This window comes from Saccopteryx bilineata, chromosome 1, assembly GCF_036850765.1.
Source record: "Saccopteryx bilineata isolate mSacBil1 chromosome 1, mSacBil1_pri_phased_curated, whole genome shotgun sequence".
NCBI classification, from domain to species: domain Eukaryota; kingdom Metazoa; phylum Chordata; class Mammalia; order Chiroptera; family Emballonuridae; genus Saccopteryx; species Saccopteryx bilineata.
In genome coordinates this window covers 144,587,754-144,607,213 of record NC_089490.1, presented here as the reverse complement: position 1 = coordinate 144,607,213, position 19,460 = coordinate 144,587,754, and the positions used below count along the sequence as shown (strand labels likewise).

Below are 19,460 nucleotides of genomic sequence, written 5' to 3'. Positions count from 1 at the left end.
ATAACACCTCTTTTCCTACATAAAACAGGAAGGACCATCTCTCTCCCCCTAAACTTCACCCTCTTTCAACAGGAAATAACTAGAGAGGTCATCGCCCATGTTTCCAAAGTTAGAAGAATGTAACTGTACCACATAGCAAACCAATGAATACTTCTGTGTGTGTGATTCTTTTTTTTTTTAATTTTATTTATTCATTTTAGAGAGGAGAGGCAGAGAGGAGAGAGAGATAGAGAGAGAGAAGGGGGGAGGAGCTGGAAGCATCAACTCCCATATGTGCCTTGACCAGGCAAGCCCAGGGTTTCAAACCGGCGACCTCAGCATTTCCAGGTCAACGCTTTATCCACTGCGCCACCACAGGTCAGGCACCAATGAATACTTCTATCCCACAAGATTGAGAGATTTACAAAGAAAAGAGATTTGTAGTCAAGCCCCTTATGATTTTAATACCCCTACTATTTTTGGCAGCTGGAATTAAATATTTAAATCCTTCTTTTTGAAATTTATTTAGAAATTAAATTTAATGGGGTGATATTGGTCCATAGGAACACATAGGTTTCAGATATACATCTCCGTAGCATGTTCATTGTATTGTGTGCCCATGACCTAAAATCAAATCATTGTCCGTCACTGTATCTTTGGCCCTCTTTACTCCCCTCCCCCACTCTGGTAACCACTTCACTTCTATCTGTGGCCACGAGTCTCAGTTTTATATCCCACAATTAAAATATAGGTATAGGCTTCAACTGAATGTTTCAGTTGCTTCGGTTGTCACCTAACTTATAGTCAAAGATTAAGAAAGCATGTTAGTCGTATTCTGAAGGACTCCCTGTAAAGCAAGTTCTAGGAAAAATGTTTAAAGTTATGCTTTGCCTGAGAAAATAGAAAAATATAGCTAGTTAAGCAAAAAACAATAATGACAGTTTAAGAAATGGCTATAGTCACAAAATGTCTAGCTTCTGCATTGAAGATAACGTCACTGGCGCATGACTATGATGTACTTTGCATAACTTGAGGTCTTCAATCCAGCACCCCACACAACTATATTGTGTTCTCACAATATAATTTTGTGTTGCTGAGGTACTGTCTTGTCAAGCAGGAGATAACTCCAGAGCCATAAGGAGAATTTATAAGTTTGTTTTACAGAAAGAGTAAATGCCTTTAAGAAAGTTACAACCTTACCTGGCCAGAGGTCGCTGGCTTGAGTGCAGGCTCTCCAGCTTGAGCGTGGGATCAACATGATCCCATGGTCACTGGCTTGAGCAAGGGGTCACTGGCTTGGCTTGAGCACCTCCCTCATCAGGGCACATATAAGACACAATCAGTGAACAACTAAAGTGATGCAACTACAAATTGATGCGTATCATCTCTCTTCTTCCTGTTCTCTCTCCCCCCACCAAAAAAAAGAAAGAAAGTTGCAACCAGCTGCTGATGCCCAGGAGTTGGATACAGAAAAGCTTTATTTATGACTAAAGACACACAGACCTCTCTCAGGTCCCTTAAAATCCCCTTCCAGTCCTCCCTTGATGCATAAAAACTGCCTACTTTTGTTTTGAGGGGGATGAATTTGAGAGATCTTGCTCTCTTGTGCTCTTGCTTCGGCTAAAGGGAAAAGCCTCCCTCTGTCGCCAAGCACCAGTGTGTCTATGTTCTGGCGTCCTAGTACATCAGGTACACGAACCTGAAGTTTTCCAGATGATTCAGTAACAATGTGGCAATTTCAGTCTTTCTCTCTCTCTCTCTCTCTCTTTTAATATATGGAAATTTAATATGCATCTAGTTAGTTATAGGGGAATGTCGTACTGTTGAGCTGACCAGGCAGCTGCCAGACGAGATACACACAGGTGCAGATCTGCATACGCACAGTCTCCCCAATCCAACAGTCTCCTAAGTTGAACACAAGACAGATTGGGGAGGATCTGGGCACCCTACAGAAATGTTGGCCCTTCTGTAAGCTTCCTTCCTTTACACAGCAGCTCTTTAACATAGGATTCCACATAGAAAGCACCTATTGACACGTCTGCAGAAAGACATTTACTCCAAAAAAGAGAGAGAACAGTCATTTTCTCCCCATTGAAAGTTCTTCCCAATGTATCAGTGGTTCCCAACTCTCAACCCTAGCAGCACATCAGAATACTTAAGATTAGAGAGAGAGAGAGAGAGAGATGATAGCCCCAAACTGGAAACCACCAATGCCCATCATGAGGAGAATGGATAAACAAGTGGCGGCATATTCATTCACTGCAATGTAACAGGTTATTTGAATGAATTTAGAAAGCATTCTGCTGAGTGAAAGAAGCCAGCACTAGGATATGTACAGTATGATTCCATTCATATGAGACTCTAGCAGAAGGAAAACTAATCTATACAGACAGAAAGCAGATTAGTCGGTGTCTAGATCTGGAGGTGGAGGTGGAAATTGACTGCAGAGGGGCGTGTGGGATGCTTTGGGGTGATGGAAATGTGGCTGGCTACGTGTTGTAAACATTTGTCACAATGCACTGAAATATATACTTAAAATGGGTGCCTTTTACTGTATGTAAATTATACCTCAATAAAGTTGATTTTTTAAAGTACAGCTGTTTGGAATCCACCAGAGACCAGTTATCAGATTCTCTGGGCTGGGCCTGGTCATCCAAATTACTGGCAAGTTCTCCAGCTGTTAATTATTTGCAGCCAGGGATGTGAACCACTTGTCTTTCTCATGTTAGCCTTTCTGCTGGGCAACAGCAGCATTGGATTTTCTTTCAAAGGTGAGCTTTTTCTGTGTGTGTGTGACAGAGATAGAGGGACAAATAGGGACAGACAGGAAGGAAAGAGATGAGAAACATCAATTCTTCATTGTGGCTCCTTAGTCTCCTTAGTTGTTCATTGATTGCTCTCTCATATGTGCCTTGATGAGGGGGGGAGGGGTTGGTGGTGCTGCAGCAGAGCCAGTGGCCCCTTGCTCAAGCCAGCGACTTTGACCTTCAAGCCAACGAGCTTTAGGCTCAAGCCAGCGACCATGGGTTCATGTCTATGATCCCACGCTCAAGCCAGCAGCCCTGTGCTCAAGCTGGTGAGCCCAAGCTCAAGCCGGATGAGCCCAAGCTCAAGTTGGCCACCTCAGGGTTTTGAACCTGGGTTCTCCGCATCCCAGTCCAACACTCTATCCACTGCACCACCACCTGTTCAGGCTCAAAGGTGAGCTTTTAAAGCCATTGTTGGCCCTGGCCAGTTGGCTCAGTGGCAGAGCATCAGCCCAGAGTGTGGATGTCCCAGGTTTGATTCCCAATCAGGGCACACAGGAGAAATGACCATCTGCTTCTCCACCCCTCTCTTCTCTCTTCTCCCTTTTCTCTCTCTGTCTCTTCTCTTCCCTCAGCCATGGCTCAGTTGGAGCAAGTTGGCCCCAGGTGCTGAGGATGGCTCCATAGCCTCAGCCTCAGGTGCTAAAATAGCTTGGTTGCCAAGCAATGGAACAACAACCCCAGATGAGCAGAGCATTGCCCCATGCCAGGTGGATCCCTGTTGGGGCACATGTGGGAGTCTATCTCTCTGCCTCCCCACTTCTCACTTAATAAAGTAAATAAATAAACAAGCAAACAAAAAATAAAGCCATCAGTGAAAGCCCCACGTTCTGCAGATACCACAGAGCTAGTTACCCACCAGAAGGCTCTCTGTCCAATGGCTGCTGAAGCTAAGGCTTCCCCAGCGCAGAGGTTAAGTCCACAAGCTCTGGAGCCTGGCCGCCTGGTTCAACTGTCTAGCTCTGTGACCTTAGACTAGCCATTTTGTTTCTGGGCCTGAGTTTCCTCAGTTGTAAAATGAGCGTGATGATAACATAGAGGTATCTTGAGGATTAAATGATTAAATGAACTAATATAATGTGCTTAGAAGGTTCCCTAGCACACAGTAAGTACTCTGAGTGCTGAGTCTCTCTCTCCCCCCTTGATTTTCTTCCTTTCCTCTTCCTTCCTTCTTGCCACAGAGTTCTCTTATCCATAACAGAGAAGAATGTTCTATTTGTGGACTTCTCCCCCCTTGAAAACTGAGCTGGATGCTTCCAGGAATTTTTTGTGGAGAACATTAAAAAAGCAGAAAATTGAGGAGGGAAACACTGAGGAAAGGCTCATGGCTCTGCCATCTGGCTTGGTGATTTAGACTAGCTCTCAGCCCCTGTCATCATACACATCCTCTCAGGGAAGAGTGACTGTGTCAGGGAAAAAGGAAGGAACCGGGAGTTCATTTCTCCATTGTGATGGGCTTTGTTTTTTCCCTCCTGGATTCTCCTGGCTTCCAGGTCCTATAAGGACCACACAGTTAAGAAGGGTTTTGTCCTTCCAGTGGTACCTCTGGGTCCCCCCACACTAGTCAGTCTTGTGCTCCATTTACCTCTCTGCACTGCCAGAGCCCCAAGAGAACCAGAAGTCCCCCCAACCTGTCCAGTCAGATCTGAGTCCCACCGTGTTCATGGGCATTCCCTCCTTATCTCCTGCAGAGCAACGATGCCTCAGGGAACACTTGGAACTGGTTGTACTTTATCCCCCTCATCATCATCGGCTCCTTTTTTATGCTGAACCTCGTGCTGGGTGTGCTGTCAGGGTAAGTCTTTGCTTCTCCCCATCTCACTCTCCCTTGTCGTCTTCTTCCCAGAATGAGCTTCTTCCCTTGCCTTGGCTTAGCCAGACAGGTATTAACAAGCCAATGACGGGGGTGTGCACTGCTGGGGGACCCTGTAGAAGGGACTCACGGGGGCTGAAATCAGCCCAGACTTGACTGACCACCTGGTCCCTCTGGCATTGAGCTACCTCTTCCCAGTGAAGACCTCTCATTCAGAAGGTTTTCCAAATTTTTCAGACCCACAACCTACCACACAAGAAAATTCTGTAGAACTTTACTTTCTGTAATTTACATTTTTAACATCAATAGGTTGGGTTTCTTCTTCCCCTGTTTCCCAAATACAAAATTATAGCCTGTAGTCAAACATGCATGTTCACAATTCATATTGTTCCCTATCCCAGGATTGATTTTTTTTTTTTGTTTAATCATAACTGAGTTTCATTTTTCTTACCAACAAGAAAGCAGGGGACTGGTATGGTGGCTCCATGGTGCCATCAAGGACCCCAGTTCCTTCTAGATTTCTACTCTGACATCCTTACCAGAGACTTTTAATTTATGGATGCCTCATGGTCTCAAGATGGACATCCCATGTTCCAAACAGGAAGAGGAAGGAGGGAAACAAGAAGGGGTTGGGTCTTTATCCGGGAAGTGAGGCCGCTGCAGACATCATCAGCTCGTGTCTCATTGGCCTGACTTAAAACAAAACTGAAAATATTCTGTAGCAGAAGCACAAAGAATGAGTGGAGACGCAGCCAGCAGTGGTTGGCATGCTTCATGGTCTAGCTTTTTTCTCTAGCTGGGGGCAGTTGCTGGGAAACATGGTAAGCTGGCAGAGGTACCCTCTCCTAGAATATTCTGATTTTCTCCCAGAAGACCCGATTCCACTTGTTGAAATCCTCTGCCCTCTAGAAACTTCTGAACCCCCAAATACACACACACACAGACTCCCTAAAATTTCTAAAGCAGCCAACCATGGCTTTTTTGTGTTTCTGCAGGGAATTTGCCAAAGAGAGGGAGCGGGTGGAAAACCGGCGGGCTTTTCTGAAGCTGAGGCGGCAGCAGCAGATTGAACGAGAACTCAACGGTTATATGGAGTGGATCTCGAAAGCAGGTGAGGCCCTTGCACCCGGGGGCCCAGGAGTTGGATCTGAGGCCACAGAGCACACAGAGAGTTGTGCGTGCAGTTTGGATACAGAGGAAGGAGGGGTGACAATGGGAAGAGAAGGGCTGAATTGGTATTCCACAAGAATCCACAAAGTGATAGTAAAACTTCTGGGAGAAAGCTAGGATAGGACATTGCATAGTGGCTACAAGCTCTAAAAGCAGGTTTTGGTTTCTATCCCAGCTCTGCCACCTCCTCACAGTGCACCTCACTTCCCTGTCCCTCAGTTTCCTCAGTTGTTAAACAAAGGTAACAATAGTACCTGCCTCATCGGGCTGTTTGGGAATTCAGTAGGAAATTCCAAGCTAAGTCACTGAGGAATGCAGTGCCTGGTACACAGGGAGCACGTGTTTATTTGTTCATTGAGAAAACACTTATGAGGCACCTACTGTGTGCCAGGCCCTGTTCTGGGTACTAAGGATATTACAGTGAGCAAAACAGATCCAATCCCTGCCCACAGGGCTTTTATAGTCCAGGGAGAGAGACAGGTAATAAACAAAGACATAATAATGTTGGATGCTGCCAAATGCAAAGAAGAAAAATAAAGCAGGGTAGGAGGCAGAAAAGAGGCAGGATGATCAGAGAGGGTCTCTCTGAGGAGGTGACATCTGAGCAGAGACCTGAAGTAAGTGAAGAAGGAAGCACGTGGATGTGTAGAGGAGGGGCATTCCAGGCAGTGGAAGCAGCAAGTGCAAAGGCCCTGAGCTAAGAGCAAAGCTGAGTCGTATCAAGGAAGTCATTGTGACTGGAGGCAAGTGAAGGGGAGACTGGGAGGGGAAGAAGGCAGGGAGGTGACAGGGTCTGGATCAGGCAAAGCCTTATTAACTGTGGTAAGGCTGTTTTTTATTTTGAGGGAAGTGGGGATAATTTGACTGTTACCATTTCTGCTGAAGGGAAGCTGGGAAGCAGAAATAACTGAGCAGCACATTTCCAGCTGATTGGGCTGTCACTGTCAGCAAGGGGAGAGAGGATGTAGTTGTACAGACCCTTCTCCTTTCTGGTCCGAGGGAACTCATCCCCAGGAGAGTCCCCCAGACACTAGGGCAGGGGTCCCCAAACTATGGCCCGTGGGCCGCATGCGGCCCCCTGAGGCCATTTATCCGGCCCCCGCCGCACTTCTGGAAGGGGCACTTCTTTCATTGGTGGTCAGTGAGAGGAGCATAGTTCCCATTGAAATACTGGTCAGTTTGTTGATTTAAATTTACTTGTTCTTTATTTTAAATATTGTATTTGTTCCCGTTTTATTTTTTTACTTTAAAATAAGATCTGTGCAGTGTGCATAAGGATTTGTTCAAAGTTTTTTTTATAGTCCGGCCCTCCAATGGTCTGAGGGACAGTGAACTGGCCCCCTGTGTAAAAAGTTTGGGGACCCCTGCACTAGGGGCTAACTGTGTGCACTTCCTCCTCAGAAGAGGTGATCCTCGCCGAAGATGAGACAGACGGGGAGCAGAGGCATACTTTTGATGGTAACTGTTCTGAACCTGGCTTAGGGCGGGTCCCAGAGGATGAGGGAATAGGTCACTTGGCCCTAAGGGAACTCTGGGGGGGTGGATGTTCAAGGTCCAAGTGATGCCAAGAACAAAGATGAGATAGCTCAGGATCAGAAAGATGTAGGGAATGACAGAAATTTTCCTCCTTGAGTAACTTGAGAGCCTCAATGGTCTGCGTCTTCCGGCTGCCCGTCGGCCTTAGCCGCGTGCCCCCTCTGCCTTGCGCCTCCTTTCCTCCACTCTGAAAGTGGGCACGACCATAACAACACCTACTTCACTGGGTTGTTTATGAGGGTCACATTAATTCTTCCAGATAGAATGCCTAAAACGGTGCCCAGCTTAGGGTCGGCACACTTTGTGTTTACTAAATTTTAAAAAATCTTTCAGATCAGTGTCACCCCATTAAATTTAATTTCTAAATTAAAAAAAATTAAAAATTTAAAGATTAGTATTAATAATTCACCAAGAATCCAGCTTACTATTAAGGATGGTTGTCTCATGTGTTGGAAATTCAGCTAGATAGAACAAGTTTTGATTGGAAATACCAGGAGTAAGAAGGATGCAATGAACTGGACTCCATCCCTGGAGGTTACAAACTGGATTTTACTATTTGTGGGGAAGGAAAGAGATTACCCATGGGGGTGTGCAGCCAATTTATTGGAAATGGATGCTTCAACTCATTTTCCCCTGGAGAGACTGAATACTGAGGGAAGGGTGTCCATAGTCCTGGCCTGCATAGCAAGTATGCTAAAGTCAAGGGGTGGACGGTCTTCACGGGAGTCACAGTATATCCAGTCCCAATGCTCCCAGAGGGGAATATAGTGTCTAAGATCCCAAACTTAGACTGAACAAGACTTGAATCTCATCTTTACCCCTTGAGCAAAGTCTTGTGACCTCTCTGAGCTTCAGTCTACACATCTGTAAAATGGGCATACTGTTAACTTCCCACCAAACTGGATTGCCATGAGGGTTAAATCCAATGACACCTAGAATGTCCCTGGCAGAGTGCCTGGCCCCGAGGACTATTGCCAAAAGGGTCACATCTTGTTCTCTTGCCATGTTTCCATTGTTGGAGCTCTGCGGAGAGCCACCATAAAGAAGAGCAAGACAGACCTGCTCAACCCCGAGGAGGCTGAGGATCAGCTGGCCGATATCACCTCTGTGGGTGAGTCCATCCTGTTTATTGTTGATCACCTGAGAGGTGGGAACTGAGGCTGGGCATGAGGTTGCCTGGGTTTGGGTCTTGACTCTGCCCCTGCACACCTGTGTATCCTGGGCAGCTGACACGGTGATGGAATAACAGCAGTGCCTATCTTCTATATTGTCGGGAGGATTAGACTGAGTGATCCACAGGAAGCATTTAGAACAGCACCTGGCAAAAAATAAGCTCCCAAGCATGTTGCCTGACATTATTCATTCATTATTCGTTATAATATTATTCACTTATTCATTATTTGTGATACTGTTATTGTTCATTAGAACTCACTAAGGGGCTGCTCTTATTAGGTGTTCAGTTGTGAACAAGACAGAGCCCACATCCCTCCCACATGAAGCTGGCCATTCAGTGCAAGAAATAGATGTTAAACAGATAATTGCACAAATAAACCTGTCATCATAATGACACTGCAGAGGAGACACCCTGGGCTTGGCCTGCCAAGAGAGTAGAGGAGGTCAGGGAAGCCTTCTTGGAAGAGGTGACATTGAAGCTGAGTAGGGAAGGCTGGATAGGAATTCACCATCACAGTCTAAGCAGAGAGAAACACATGGAAAGCTGTGCGCAGACCATTGTCGTTGGTTATCGCAAAAAACAGACTTTGAATTGGAAGGGACCCTTACCCTTGTCCTGCCTAAACCTCTTGATTGAGCTTGTGTTGCTTTTGACCTTCTCCAAGGAGAATATCTTATCTTTTGAAATAGGTCTTAAAAATTCCAAGGATGAATGAGATATGGGAGAGCTTCCAGGCAGAGGAGATAACACAAGACTCAAAAGAAAAAAAACATTTAGTCCAATGGGGGACCTGTGTGGCTGGAGCAGATAAGAAGAAAGGATGGGAGAGGAAGAGAGGAAAGAAGGGGAAAGGAAGGAGAGAATTTAGTATATACACATGTTTCTAATGCACTGGTACCAGCTATTTTAAACTCTGCTTTTCTCACTCAGCCCTAGTTGATCACCGTACTCATGAGTTTTGATGGAGTTTTTCCTGTTGCGGTCCCATGCTCCATGAGTGTGGCTACCCTAGCATTGCTTAGACGTAGCTCTGTTATGTGGTGTTTGAGCTATTTCCGATGTTTGCTCTTACGAGGAGCACTGCTGTGAACATTTATGTACAATTACTCCACCCACCCTTTAGGCGTGTTTCTTTGGGGATAATTATAGGATCAAAGATATTAACAGCTTTTCAACTCATTATTCAGAACCCTTCTGAGTTACAAAAACACTGAACTCATTTATAAACCTGCCAAGTACCCGTACAGTCACGGCTTCCCCACCCCAGCATTGCGTATCACCCATTTCATTTCCTTCCCCAGTGAAGTCGGTTTGTAATGATGCCTTAAAGCTTGTTTTCATTTGCATTTTTTAATCTCTAGCCAAAACACTCTTTCCTTTAATGATGAACTAGTTCTATTCCCACTTGTGGACACATCTGTCTCTCTCCTCCCAGCAAGTTCAAGGATTATAGCGCTCCATCAATGCTCAGAGCATTTGATCAAGCATGTCTGTCCGATATGTTTTCCCTATTAGGTTGTCTCTGTTTTGTTTTTTTTTATCTATTTTGTTATATTTTGATAGGTAAGCTTTCTTGCTCATACCACATTTATTAAATACCAAGGCACTGGAAAAAAAAAAGTTGGGATACCCAAGTCAGAATCTCCTCTATGAATAAGACTGTATACCTGCTCTTCATTAACAGGGAGATGTTATTTTTCATCAGTTGTTTGAAAAAAGATGAAAATGGAACTACCTGATGTCAGCAGGAAATGGACATTGTCATACTTCATTGGCAGGGACATAATATATATAATTGGCATTATATAAATAACTTGGAATTATTTAATTCTAAATGTTTATTTTCATTTCCACTTCAAAGCATTTCTGCATGTGTACAAAAGATCTACATATAGCTCTTCTCAGCAACATTGTTTCTGGTGTTCAAAAAAGTGAAAACCTTTGCCTTGACTGGAAAGCTCGGTTGGTTAGAGCATTGTCCTGAAGCACAGAGGTTGCAGGTTCGATCCCTAGTCAGGGCACATACAGGAACAGATCAATGTTCCTGTCTGTCTGTCTGTCTGTCTCTCTCTCTCTCTCTCTCACTCTCTCCTTTCCTGTCTCGCTGAAATCAATAAATTTTTTAAAAAATAAAAAAAGTCCCTGGCCAGTTGGCTCAGTGGTAGAGCATCAGCCTGGCATGCAGGAGTCCCAGGTTCGATTCCTGACCAGGGCACACAGGAGAAGCGCCCATCTGCTTCTCCACCCCTCCCCCTCTCCTTCCTCTCTGTCTCTCTCTTCCCCTCCCGCAGCCGAGGCTCCATTGGAGCAAAGATGGCCCAGGCGCTGAGGATGGCTCTGTGGCCTCTGCCTCAGGCGCTAGAATGGCTCTGGATGCAACAGAGCGACGCCCCAGAGGGGCAAAGCATCACCCCCTGGTGGGCATGCCAGGTGGATCCCGGTCTGGCGCATGCGGGAGTCTGTCTGACTGCCTCCCCATTTCCAGCTTCGGAAAAATGAAAAAAAAAAAAAAAAAAGTAAAAGTAAAAACCAGAAACAATGCACATGCCCCCAAACAGGAAGATAAAGAAATAATAGTATTGACTTTGGCCAGTTTGCTATGTGGTAGAGTGTCAGCTGGCATGTGGATGTCTCAGGTTTGATTCTGGTCAGAGTCCACAGGAGAAGCAACCATCTGCTTCTCCACTACCTCCATCTTTCTCTCTCTCTCCCCCGCTCCTGCAGCCATGACTCGATTGGCCTGAGCAAGTTAGCCCCTGGAGTTGGTCCCTAGAGCTGAGGATGGTTTTGGTGGCCTCCACCTGAAGCACTAAAAATAGCTCGGTTGCTGAGTAATGGAGCAACACCCCAGATGAGCAGAGCATTGCCCCGTTGGGAGCTTGCCAGGTGGATCCTGGTCAGGATACATGTGGGAGTCTGTCTCTCTGCCTCCCTTGCTCTCATTTAACTTAAAAAAAGAACTTGTGGCTCTGGCCGGTTGGCTCAGTGGTAGAGTGTCGGCCTGGCATGCAGGAGTCCCGGGTTCGATTCCCGGCCAGGGCACACAGGAGAGGCGCCCATCTGCTTCTCCACCCCTCCCCCTCTCCTTCCTCTCTGTCTCTCTCTTCCCCTCCCACAGCGAGGCTCCATTGGAGCAAAGATGGCCCGCGTGCTGGGGATGGCTCTGTGGCCTCTGCCTCAGGCGCTAGAATGGCTCTGGACGCAACAGAGCGATGCCCCAGAGGGGCAAAGCATCGCCCCCTGGTGGGCATGCGGGGTGGATCCCGGTCGGGCGCATGCGGGAGTCTGTCTGACTGCCTCCCCGTTTCCAGCTTCGAAAAAATGAAAAAAAAAAAAAGAACTTGCCTAACCAGCTATGGTGCAGTGGATAGAGTGTCAGACTGGGATGTGGAGGACCCAGGTTCGAGACCCCGAGGTCACCAGCTTAAGCGCAGGCTCATCTGGTTTGAGCAAGGCTCACCAGCTTGAGCCCAGGTTGCTGACTCGAGCAAGGGGTCACTTGGTCTGCTGTAGCTCCCCAGTCAAGGCACGTATGGCAAGTCAATCAATGAACAACTAAGGAACCGCAACAAGGAATTGATGTTTCTCATTTCTCTCCCTGCCTGTCTGTCTGTCCCTATCTGTCCCTCTCTCTGACTCTCTCTGTCTGTGCCACACAAAAAAAAGAAGAACTTATACTATTTATATTCCAGAGAATACTAGGCAGCCAGGAAAAAGAATGAGGTTGTTACTGGCATGGAAAGATCTTCAAAATATATTTTTCAGTGAATAAAGCAAGTTGTACAATGTTATATAAAATGTATAATCGCTTTTTAAAGATAATATTAAGGAGTTTTGGGATAAAAACATCCAAAGCTGTACAGAATTTTTATAAGAGTTTATTTCTGCCAAACTGACAACATTGCCAGGAAATAAGATCTCAAATGCCCTAAAGTACAGCAATGTACAGCTTCTTTTAGGCACGTGAGATTAAGGAGGGAGTGAGGACGATTACATGAAGGTGAGAGAAAGCAAGGTGGGAATTGGATTACAGGATAATTAACAAGATTATGTGTTCCTCTGAGGATGGTTATGCCTTTGAGGGGTGTGAGAAAGATGTATTTTAAAGATCTATTAACCTAGATGCATAGAAACAATAGACAGTCTTGCTTAGGGCAAAGTGAAACCTTTTACTAAAGCAATATGCCTCAGGCTACCCTCCATCATCTACCCTAGTGGTCCCCAACCCCCAGGCCACGGACCAGTACCAGTCCGTGGGGCATTTGGTACCAGTCCGCAGAGAAAGAATAAATAACTTACATTATTTCTGTTTTATTTATATTTAAGTCTGAACGACATTTTATTTTTTAAAAATGACCAGATTCCCTCTGTTACATCCGTCTAAGACTCACTCTTGACGTTTGTCTTGGTCACGTGATACATTTATTCGTCCCATCCTAAAGGTCGGTCCATGAAAACATTTTCTGACATTAAACCGTTGGTCCATGGCCCAAAAAAGGTTGGGGACTACTGATCTACCCAGTTAAGAATTTATGATCGTCCTGACCAGGTGGTGGTGGTACAATGGCGAGAGCATCAACTTGGGACACTGAGGTACAAGGTTTGAAACTCTGAAGTTGCTGGCTTGAGCGCAGGCTCATACGGCTTAAGTGCAAGCTCACCAGGTTGAATGCAGAGTTGCCAGTTTGAGCATGGGATCATAGACATGACCCCATGGTCACTGGCTTGAACCCAAAGGTCACTAGCTTGAAACCAAAGGTCGCTGGCTTGAGCAAGGGATCACTGGCTCAGCTGGAACCCTCCCGGTCAAGGCACTTATGAGAAACAATCAATGAACAACTAAAGTGCCACAACTATGAGTTGATACTTCTCATCTCTCCCTTCCCATCTGTCTATCTTTCTGTCTGTCTCTCTTTCTCTCTCTGTCTCTCTCTCTCTCTCACTTAAAAAAAAAAGAGAGAGAATTTATGATCAGATCACCCTGTGAGGTTGCTTTGGGTTAGATTACAGCCTCTTTCTCAAGTGTAAGAGGTACATAAAAGATATGGAAATTGGAGGCCCTGGCTGGTAGGCTCAGTGGTAGAGCATCGGCTTGGCGTGTGGATGTCCCTGGTTAAGTGCCTATCTTCTTCTCCACCCCCTCCCCCTCCCCCTCCCACTTCTCTCTCTCTCTCTCTCTCTCTCTCTCTTTCTATCCCTCCCCCCAACAGCTAAAGCTCAACTGGAGCAAGTTGGCCCCAGGCACTGAGGATGGCTCCCTGGCCTCCACCTCAGGTGCTAAAAAATGGCTCCAGTTGCAACAGAGCAAGGGCCCCAGATGGTCAGAGCATGGCTTTCTATTGGGCTTACTGGGGTGGATCCCTGTCAGGGCACATGCAGGATTCTGTCTCTGCCTACCCTCCTCTCACTAAAATAATTTTTAAAAAGATATGGAAATTGGAGGATTGGGAGAGATTTTCATGTTAGATGTGATATTTTATTATTATTATTATTATTATTATTAGTGTGTGTGTGTGTGTGTGTGTGTGTGTGTGTGTTTTTCTGAAGCTAGAAACGGGGAGGTAGTCAGACAGACTCCCGCATGTGCCCGACCGGGATCCACCCGGCATGCCCACCAGGGGGCGATGCTCTGCCCATCCGGGGCTTCGCTCTGTTGCGACCAGAGCCACTTTAGTGCCTGGGGCAGAGGCCATGGAGCCATCCCCAGCGCCCGGGCCATCTTTTGCTCCAATGGAGCCTCGGCTGCGGGAGGGGAAGAGAGAGACAGAGAGGAAGGAGAGAGGGAGGGGTGGAGAAGCAGATGGGCACCTCTCCTGTGTGCCCTGGCCAGGAATCGAACCCGGGACTCCTGCACACCAGGCCGACGCTCTACCACTGAGCCAACCGGCCAGGGCCAGATGTGATATTTTTCTGAAACGTGAATTGGAGACATGCATTACTTTTGAAATCAGAAAAGTAATTAGGTAAGTTTCAAGTCATTTCAAAGCAGTGGAGACTAATTATAAAGACTCATGGTTATGCAGGGCAGGGAGGAATTTGTTGGAAAAGCAAAGAAAGCTTTGTGAAGGAGCCATTTCTAAACTGAGATTTACATAGAGTGGGGAGAGTGTATCAGTTCTCTAGGGCCACCATAATAAAATAGCACAGTCTGGGTGGTTTAAACCACAGATATTTATTTTCTCACAGTTTTAGAGGGTGGAAGTTTGAGACCAAAGCATCAGCAGGGTTGGTTCCTTCTGAGTCCTCTCTCCTTGGCTTGAAGATGGTTGTTTTCTCCCGGAGTCTTCCTTTCATCTTCCCTGTGTGTCTGTGTCCTAATCTCTTCTTCTTATAAGGACACCAGTCATACTGGATTAAGGCCCAAGCTTGTGACCTCATTTTAATTTAATTACCACTTTAAAGGTCTTGTCTCCAAATTCATCACATTCTGAGGTCCTGAGGGTTAGGACTTCAACATATGGACTTGGTGAGACCCAGTTCAGCTCCTAACGGGGGGCGATCTAGGAAGCCATGACAGATATTCACAGAGGGTGGGGCTGTGGGAGACTCGGTTCTTGAATTGGTGGTTGATGTACAAAAGCTTGCTCCTCTGAGAACCCAGGTTTCAGGCTAGCATTTGATAAATGCGTGACAGGGGCAACAAGGAGCTAAAGCACGAAACTGTCAGACTGAGTAAGGCCAGATGGGGTCCTGTGGCACCAGCTAAGGAAGCAATTGACTTTCAGCTTTCTGAACAGATCCAAATGCAAGCCAGTGATTTGGGCTCCCAGGACCACGTGTGCTATCGGCAAGCCCACCAAAATCCAGTTTCTTTGCCTGATAGCTCAAAACACTGAGGAAGGGCCCTCCATTCTAGCCAGTGGTTTCCTAACCCACCCAGAAAGAGACCTATAGACTTTCAGGGTTCTGGTAAGGAACTCTCTTTACCATCATTTATTTCTGTAAAAAAAAAAATCATCATAATAGCAGTTCTAATGAAATGTCAAATCAGTTGATACACTCATTGTAAAGAAGCCTCATTTATAATTGATGAACTTAAAGAATTTTTAGTCATTTATAGGAGAAATGGAGCCATGAATGGGAGCTGCCATCACACCATTTCTTTAAAACAGTCAGATATTAATGATTAAGTTCCATGTGGACTGTATTCTGTATTTGTGTCCTGGGGCTGTTGGCATCAAGTACCATAAACTGGGCAGCTTAGAACAACCAAAATTTATTCTCTTAGTTCTGGAGGCCTGACATGCAAAGTGAAGGCACGGTGCTGGCGGGGCTGTGCAGGCACTGCAGGCTCTTGGGAAGAAGCTGTCCGTGCTTTTCTCTTAGCTTCTGGTGTTGTCAGCAATCCTCGGCAATCTGGTTTATACATGTGTCATTCCAGTCTGCCTCTTTCTTCACATGGTCTTCTGTGAGTCTCTGTGTCTCTTCTCCTCTTTTTCTTTTCTTTTCTTTTTTTTTTTTTGTGACAGAGACAGAGAGAAAGACAGATAGGGACAGACAGACAGGGAGGGAGAGAGATGAGAAGTAACAATTATTGGTTGCAGCACTTTAGTTTTTCATTGATTGCTTTCTCATATGTGCCTTAACCGGGGGGCTACAGCAGAGCGAGTGACTCCTTGCTCGAGCCAGCGACCTTGGGCTCAAGCTGGTGAGCCTTGCTCAAACCAGTTGAACCTGTGCTCAAGCTGGTGACCTCAGGGTTTCAAACCTGGGCCCACCACGTCCCAGTCTGACACTCTATACACTGCGCCACCGCCTGTTCAGGCTCTTCTCCTCTTATAAGGACACTAGGCATTGGGTTTAAGGCCCACTGTAATCAAGTCTGACCTGATTTTAACTTTATGACATCTGCAAAGACCTTATTTCAAGTAAGGTAGCATTCACAGGTGCTAGGAGTTAGGACTTCAACACACCTCTTTGAGGGTCCAGTACAATCCACAACTTGGGCAGCACCTATTTCAATTTACTGAGAAATTTAAAGGCATCTAAATTGCCAGAAATCACCCAGATTAAACCTTGATGGTGGCATAGTACTGTTCTTACCACAGAACTTTCCAGACTGGTACTAATCTCCTCTGGCTCTTGACTTCTTCAATGTGACTGTCCCAACTGATGTGTTTTATAATAACATACCAGATTTGAAAACCTTAGTGCCCCCCAAAAAAAGAGTGTAAAATTTCTCTAATATATTTCTATATTGATTCCATACTGAAATGATAATATTTTGGAAATACTGCATTCCATAAAATATCAAAGTTATTTTTTAAATCTACAGATTGCCTACAATTATAATTTCAGACCACAGAGAGAAAGATAAGAATATATAGAAAAACAGAGCGTGGGTCAAAGTGATTATGAAATACAGTAAGTATAGACAGAACTCTGCTAGCATGGGGGCCTGATATGTAGTAGGTATTCAGTTAATAGTCACGTCCTTCCCCCTTCGCAATGAGTGATGTGCCTGTTGTGGGGTAAGTCCTCAGGCCTGGGGATCAGGAAAGACTTCCTCAATGAGTTGGCTGTCTTGATTTCAGCTGTAGGAGTTCAGCGGGAGATTTTAGGCCTAATAATCATTATATGCCAGCATCGTGCACTGATTCTTCCCAACAGCCTGTAAGGTTTGGGAAATATGGTTGTGCCTGATTTACAGATGGAGGCTCTAGAGTCCCAAAATACAAGGTGATTTGCCCAAGGTCATTTACCAGTTGGTGATAGTGCCAGGTTTTCAAAGTGACACCGACAGGAGTGGATGGAGGTCAAGGGGCCCCATCCTGCCCACTATGAGATCTCTCTCTCTTCCTCTGTCTCTGTCCACCTGTCTCCCCCCACCACTGGAACATCCTCCCCCGAGCCCTGAGACCTTCAAGAATATAATTCCTCTTTGTCATGGCCTGTAATGCTTGCGGGTCTGAGGCCATCTTTGGAAGTGGCAGGGACCAGAAATACCCCAACTGGGAAAGGCCACATGGAGCGTCCCTGGGGTTCTCAAGTCCTTTGGAGTCACATGAGGGGAAAGTCCTGCCACTGACCCTGGCTGACTGCTGCCATGTAGGAATGCAGCCCCTCCCCATGGTCACCTGTTCCAGGAGTGAGTGCAGTGTGGTGACTGAGAACACAGGCTCTGCACTGGCTCAGTACTCCTTAACAGTCACTAGACCCCTCTCAGCCTCTGTTTTCCTAGCTGTAAAATGCGGTTAATGATGGTCCCTGCTTCCTATGGTTGCAATGAGGAGCAAGTAGGTTTGTGTAAAATGTGTTCCCAACCCTGCCTGGTGCCTACTAAATGTCCAATAAAGATCAGCTTTTATTTTCTTTCATGAGGAACTGAAATCTATATTTTTATGAAGAAATCTTCCAGTTTTTAAATGTGGAGCAATAATTTCAACTTTTACAAACTCTGGATAAATCAGTATGGCCCCTAGGATGCCAACTTGCCACCTCTGATGGTGTTCATGAGCATGCTAAATGAACGGACAGCTGAATGGACAGATGAAGGAATGAGTGAATGAACAAATGAATAATGGATGGATAGATGAATGAGTAAATGAGTGAATGAATGATGAATAAACAAATGAATAGATGGATGGATGAGCAAAGGTGCACACTAATGAATGAGTGAATATATGCACTAATGAATGAACTAAGGAATGAATTAATGAATAAATGAGTGCACTAATGAAGGAATAAACTGCTGAATAAATGAAAGACGGAATAAACCAATGAAGAACAATAAATAAACAGATGAATGCAATTGGAGGTTTTCAAGAAGAGGTATTTTAAGATACCATCAACATTCAAAACTGAGCTCTGACCCTCCCCCCCCAATCCTGCCCCTTTCAGTGGATGGTAACTCTGTCCTTCTAGATGCTCAAGCCAAAAACCTAGGCTCCGCCCTCTCTCTCACACTGACACTGATCCATCAGCAAATGTTGAAATCTTCCGTAAGTAATATATCCCAAGTCTGCCTAATTTTCGTTCTTCTCAGCCATGACAGAGCCCCCATCATCATCTGCCTGGACTAGCGCAGTGGTCTTCTCCCTGGTCCTACAGCAACTGCCCATGCCCTCCACAGTCTGTTCCTCCCACAGCAGCCAGAGGCACCTTTGAGCACCTGCATCAGGACATGTTCTTCCTCTGCTCAGAACCCTCATGACTCCTACCTCACAGAGCAAATGCCAGCTTTCCCTCAGCACACAAGGCCCTTTACAACCTGCTTTGTCACCTACCTGTCTCACCTCCTTCCTCTGTCTTCCTCAGTCACTCTATTCCAGCCATGCTGGCCTCTTTATGCTGTTTCCCAAATATGTCAGGCAGGCACCTTCCTGCCTCAGGACCTTTGCATTTGCTATTTAGTCAGCCTAACATTGTAAGGTGACTCAGGTCAATATCCTTATCTTGACCACTTGATTTAATACTGAAGCCTGCTCTGTGGTCCTTCCTGGGGCTCCCAATCCCCTTATTCTGCTCTAGTTTTTATTTTTCCAAAGGGCTTTTCATCTTTCATTACACTGTTAGCTATTTTATTATATTATGTTTGCTGTCTGTCTCCCTCACTGGAACATCAGTCCCAAGAAGGTAAGGCTCTCTGTTAACTAGAGTATTCCTAGAACTTGGAACAGAGCCTAGCACACAGTAGGTGCTTCAAAAATGCTTAAGAGCAAAAACATGAGCAGGCAGAGAGCACAACTGATTCATTGCTCAGCGATCATTTCTAAAGTGAAGTGTCCATGGAAAACAGGGGTCCTGTTCATGGCTCCTCCTGGAGGCTTTCCAGGTATACTCCATGCAGCTCTGCTTTGTACCCCTGCCTTGGGGGGTCCTGAGCAGAGGCTCCTGCCCCACCCTGCCCCATGGCCCCCAAAGTCAGCAGATGTCACCAAGAGTGGAAGACATAGAAGATAGGCTCTGGCAACAAGAGCCGTCAGCCTCCCCATTGACACCCTGAGTTCTCATTGGTTATTTCCAATAACATTGTTCTCAG

At 45.8% G+C, this 19,460-nt stretch overlaps 1 protein-coding gene across 1 annotated transcript in view; it reads left to right on the top strand.

Moving 5' to 3' along the window:
- Positions 1-19,460, top strand: part of CACNA1A (calcium voltage-gated channel subunit alpha1 A) — a 356,581-nt gene that overhangs the window by 246,457 nt on the left and 90,664 nt on the right. Inside the window, exons 9-12 of the mRNA XM_066272007.1 lie at positions 4,478-4,581; positions 5,595-5,710; positions 7,171-7,227; positions 8,327-8,416. Of these exons, the coding sequence (XP_066128104.1) occupies positions 4,478-4,581; positions 5,595-5,710; positions 7,171-7,227; positions 8,327-8,416 (367 nt within the window). The remainder of the gene's footprint in view (positions 1-4,477; positions 4,582-5,594; positions 5,711-7,170; positions 7,228-8,326; positions 8,417-19,460) is intronic.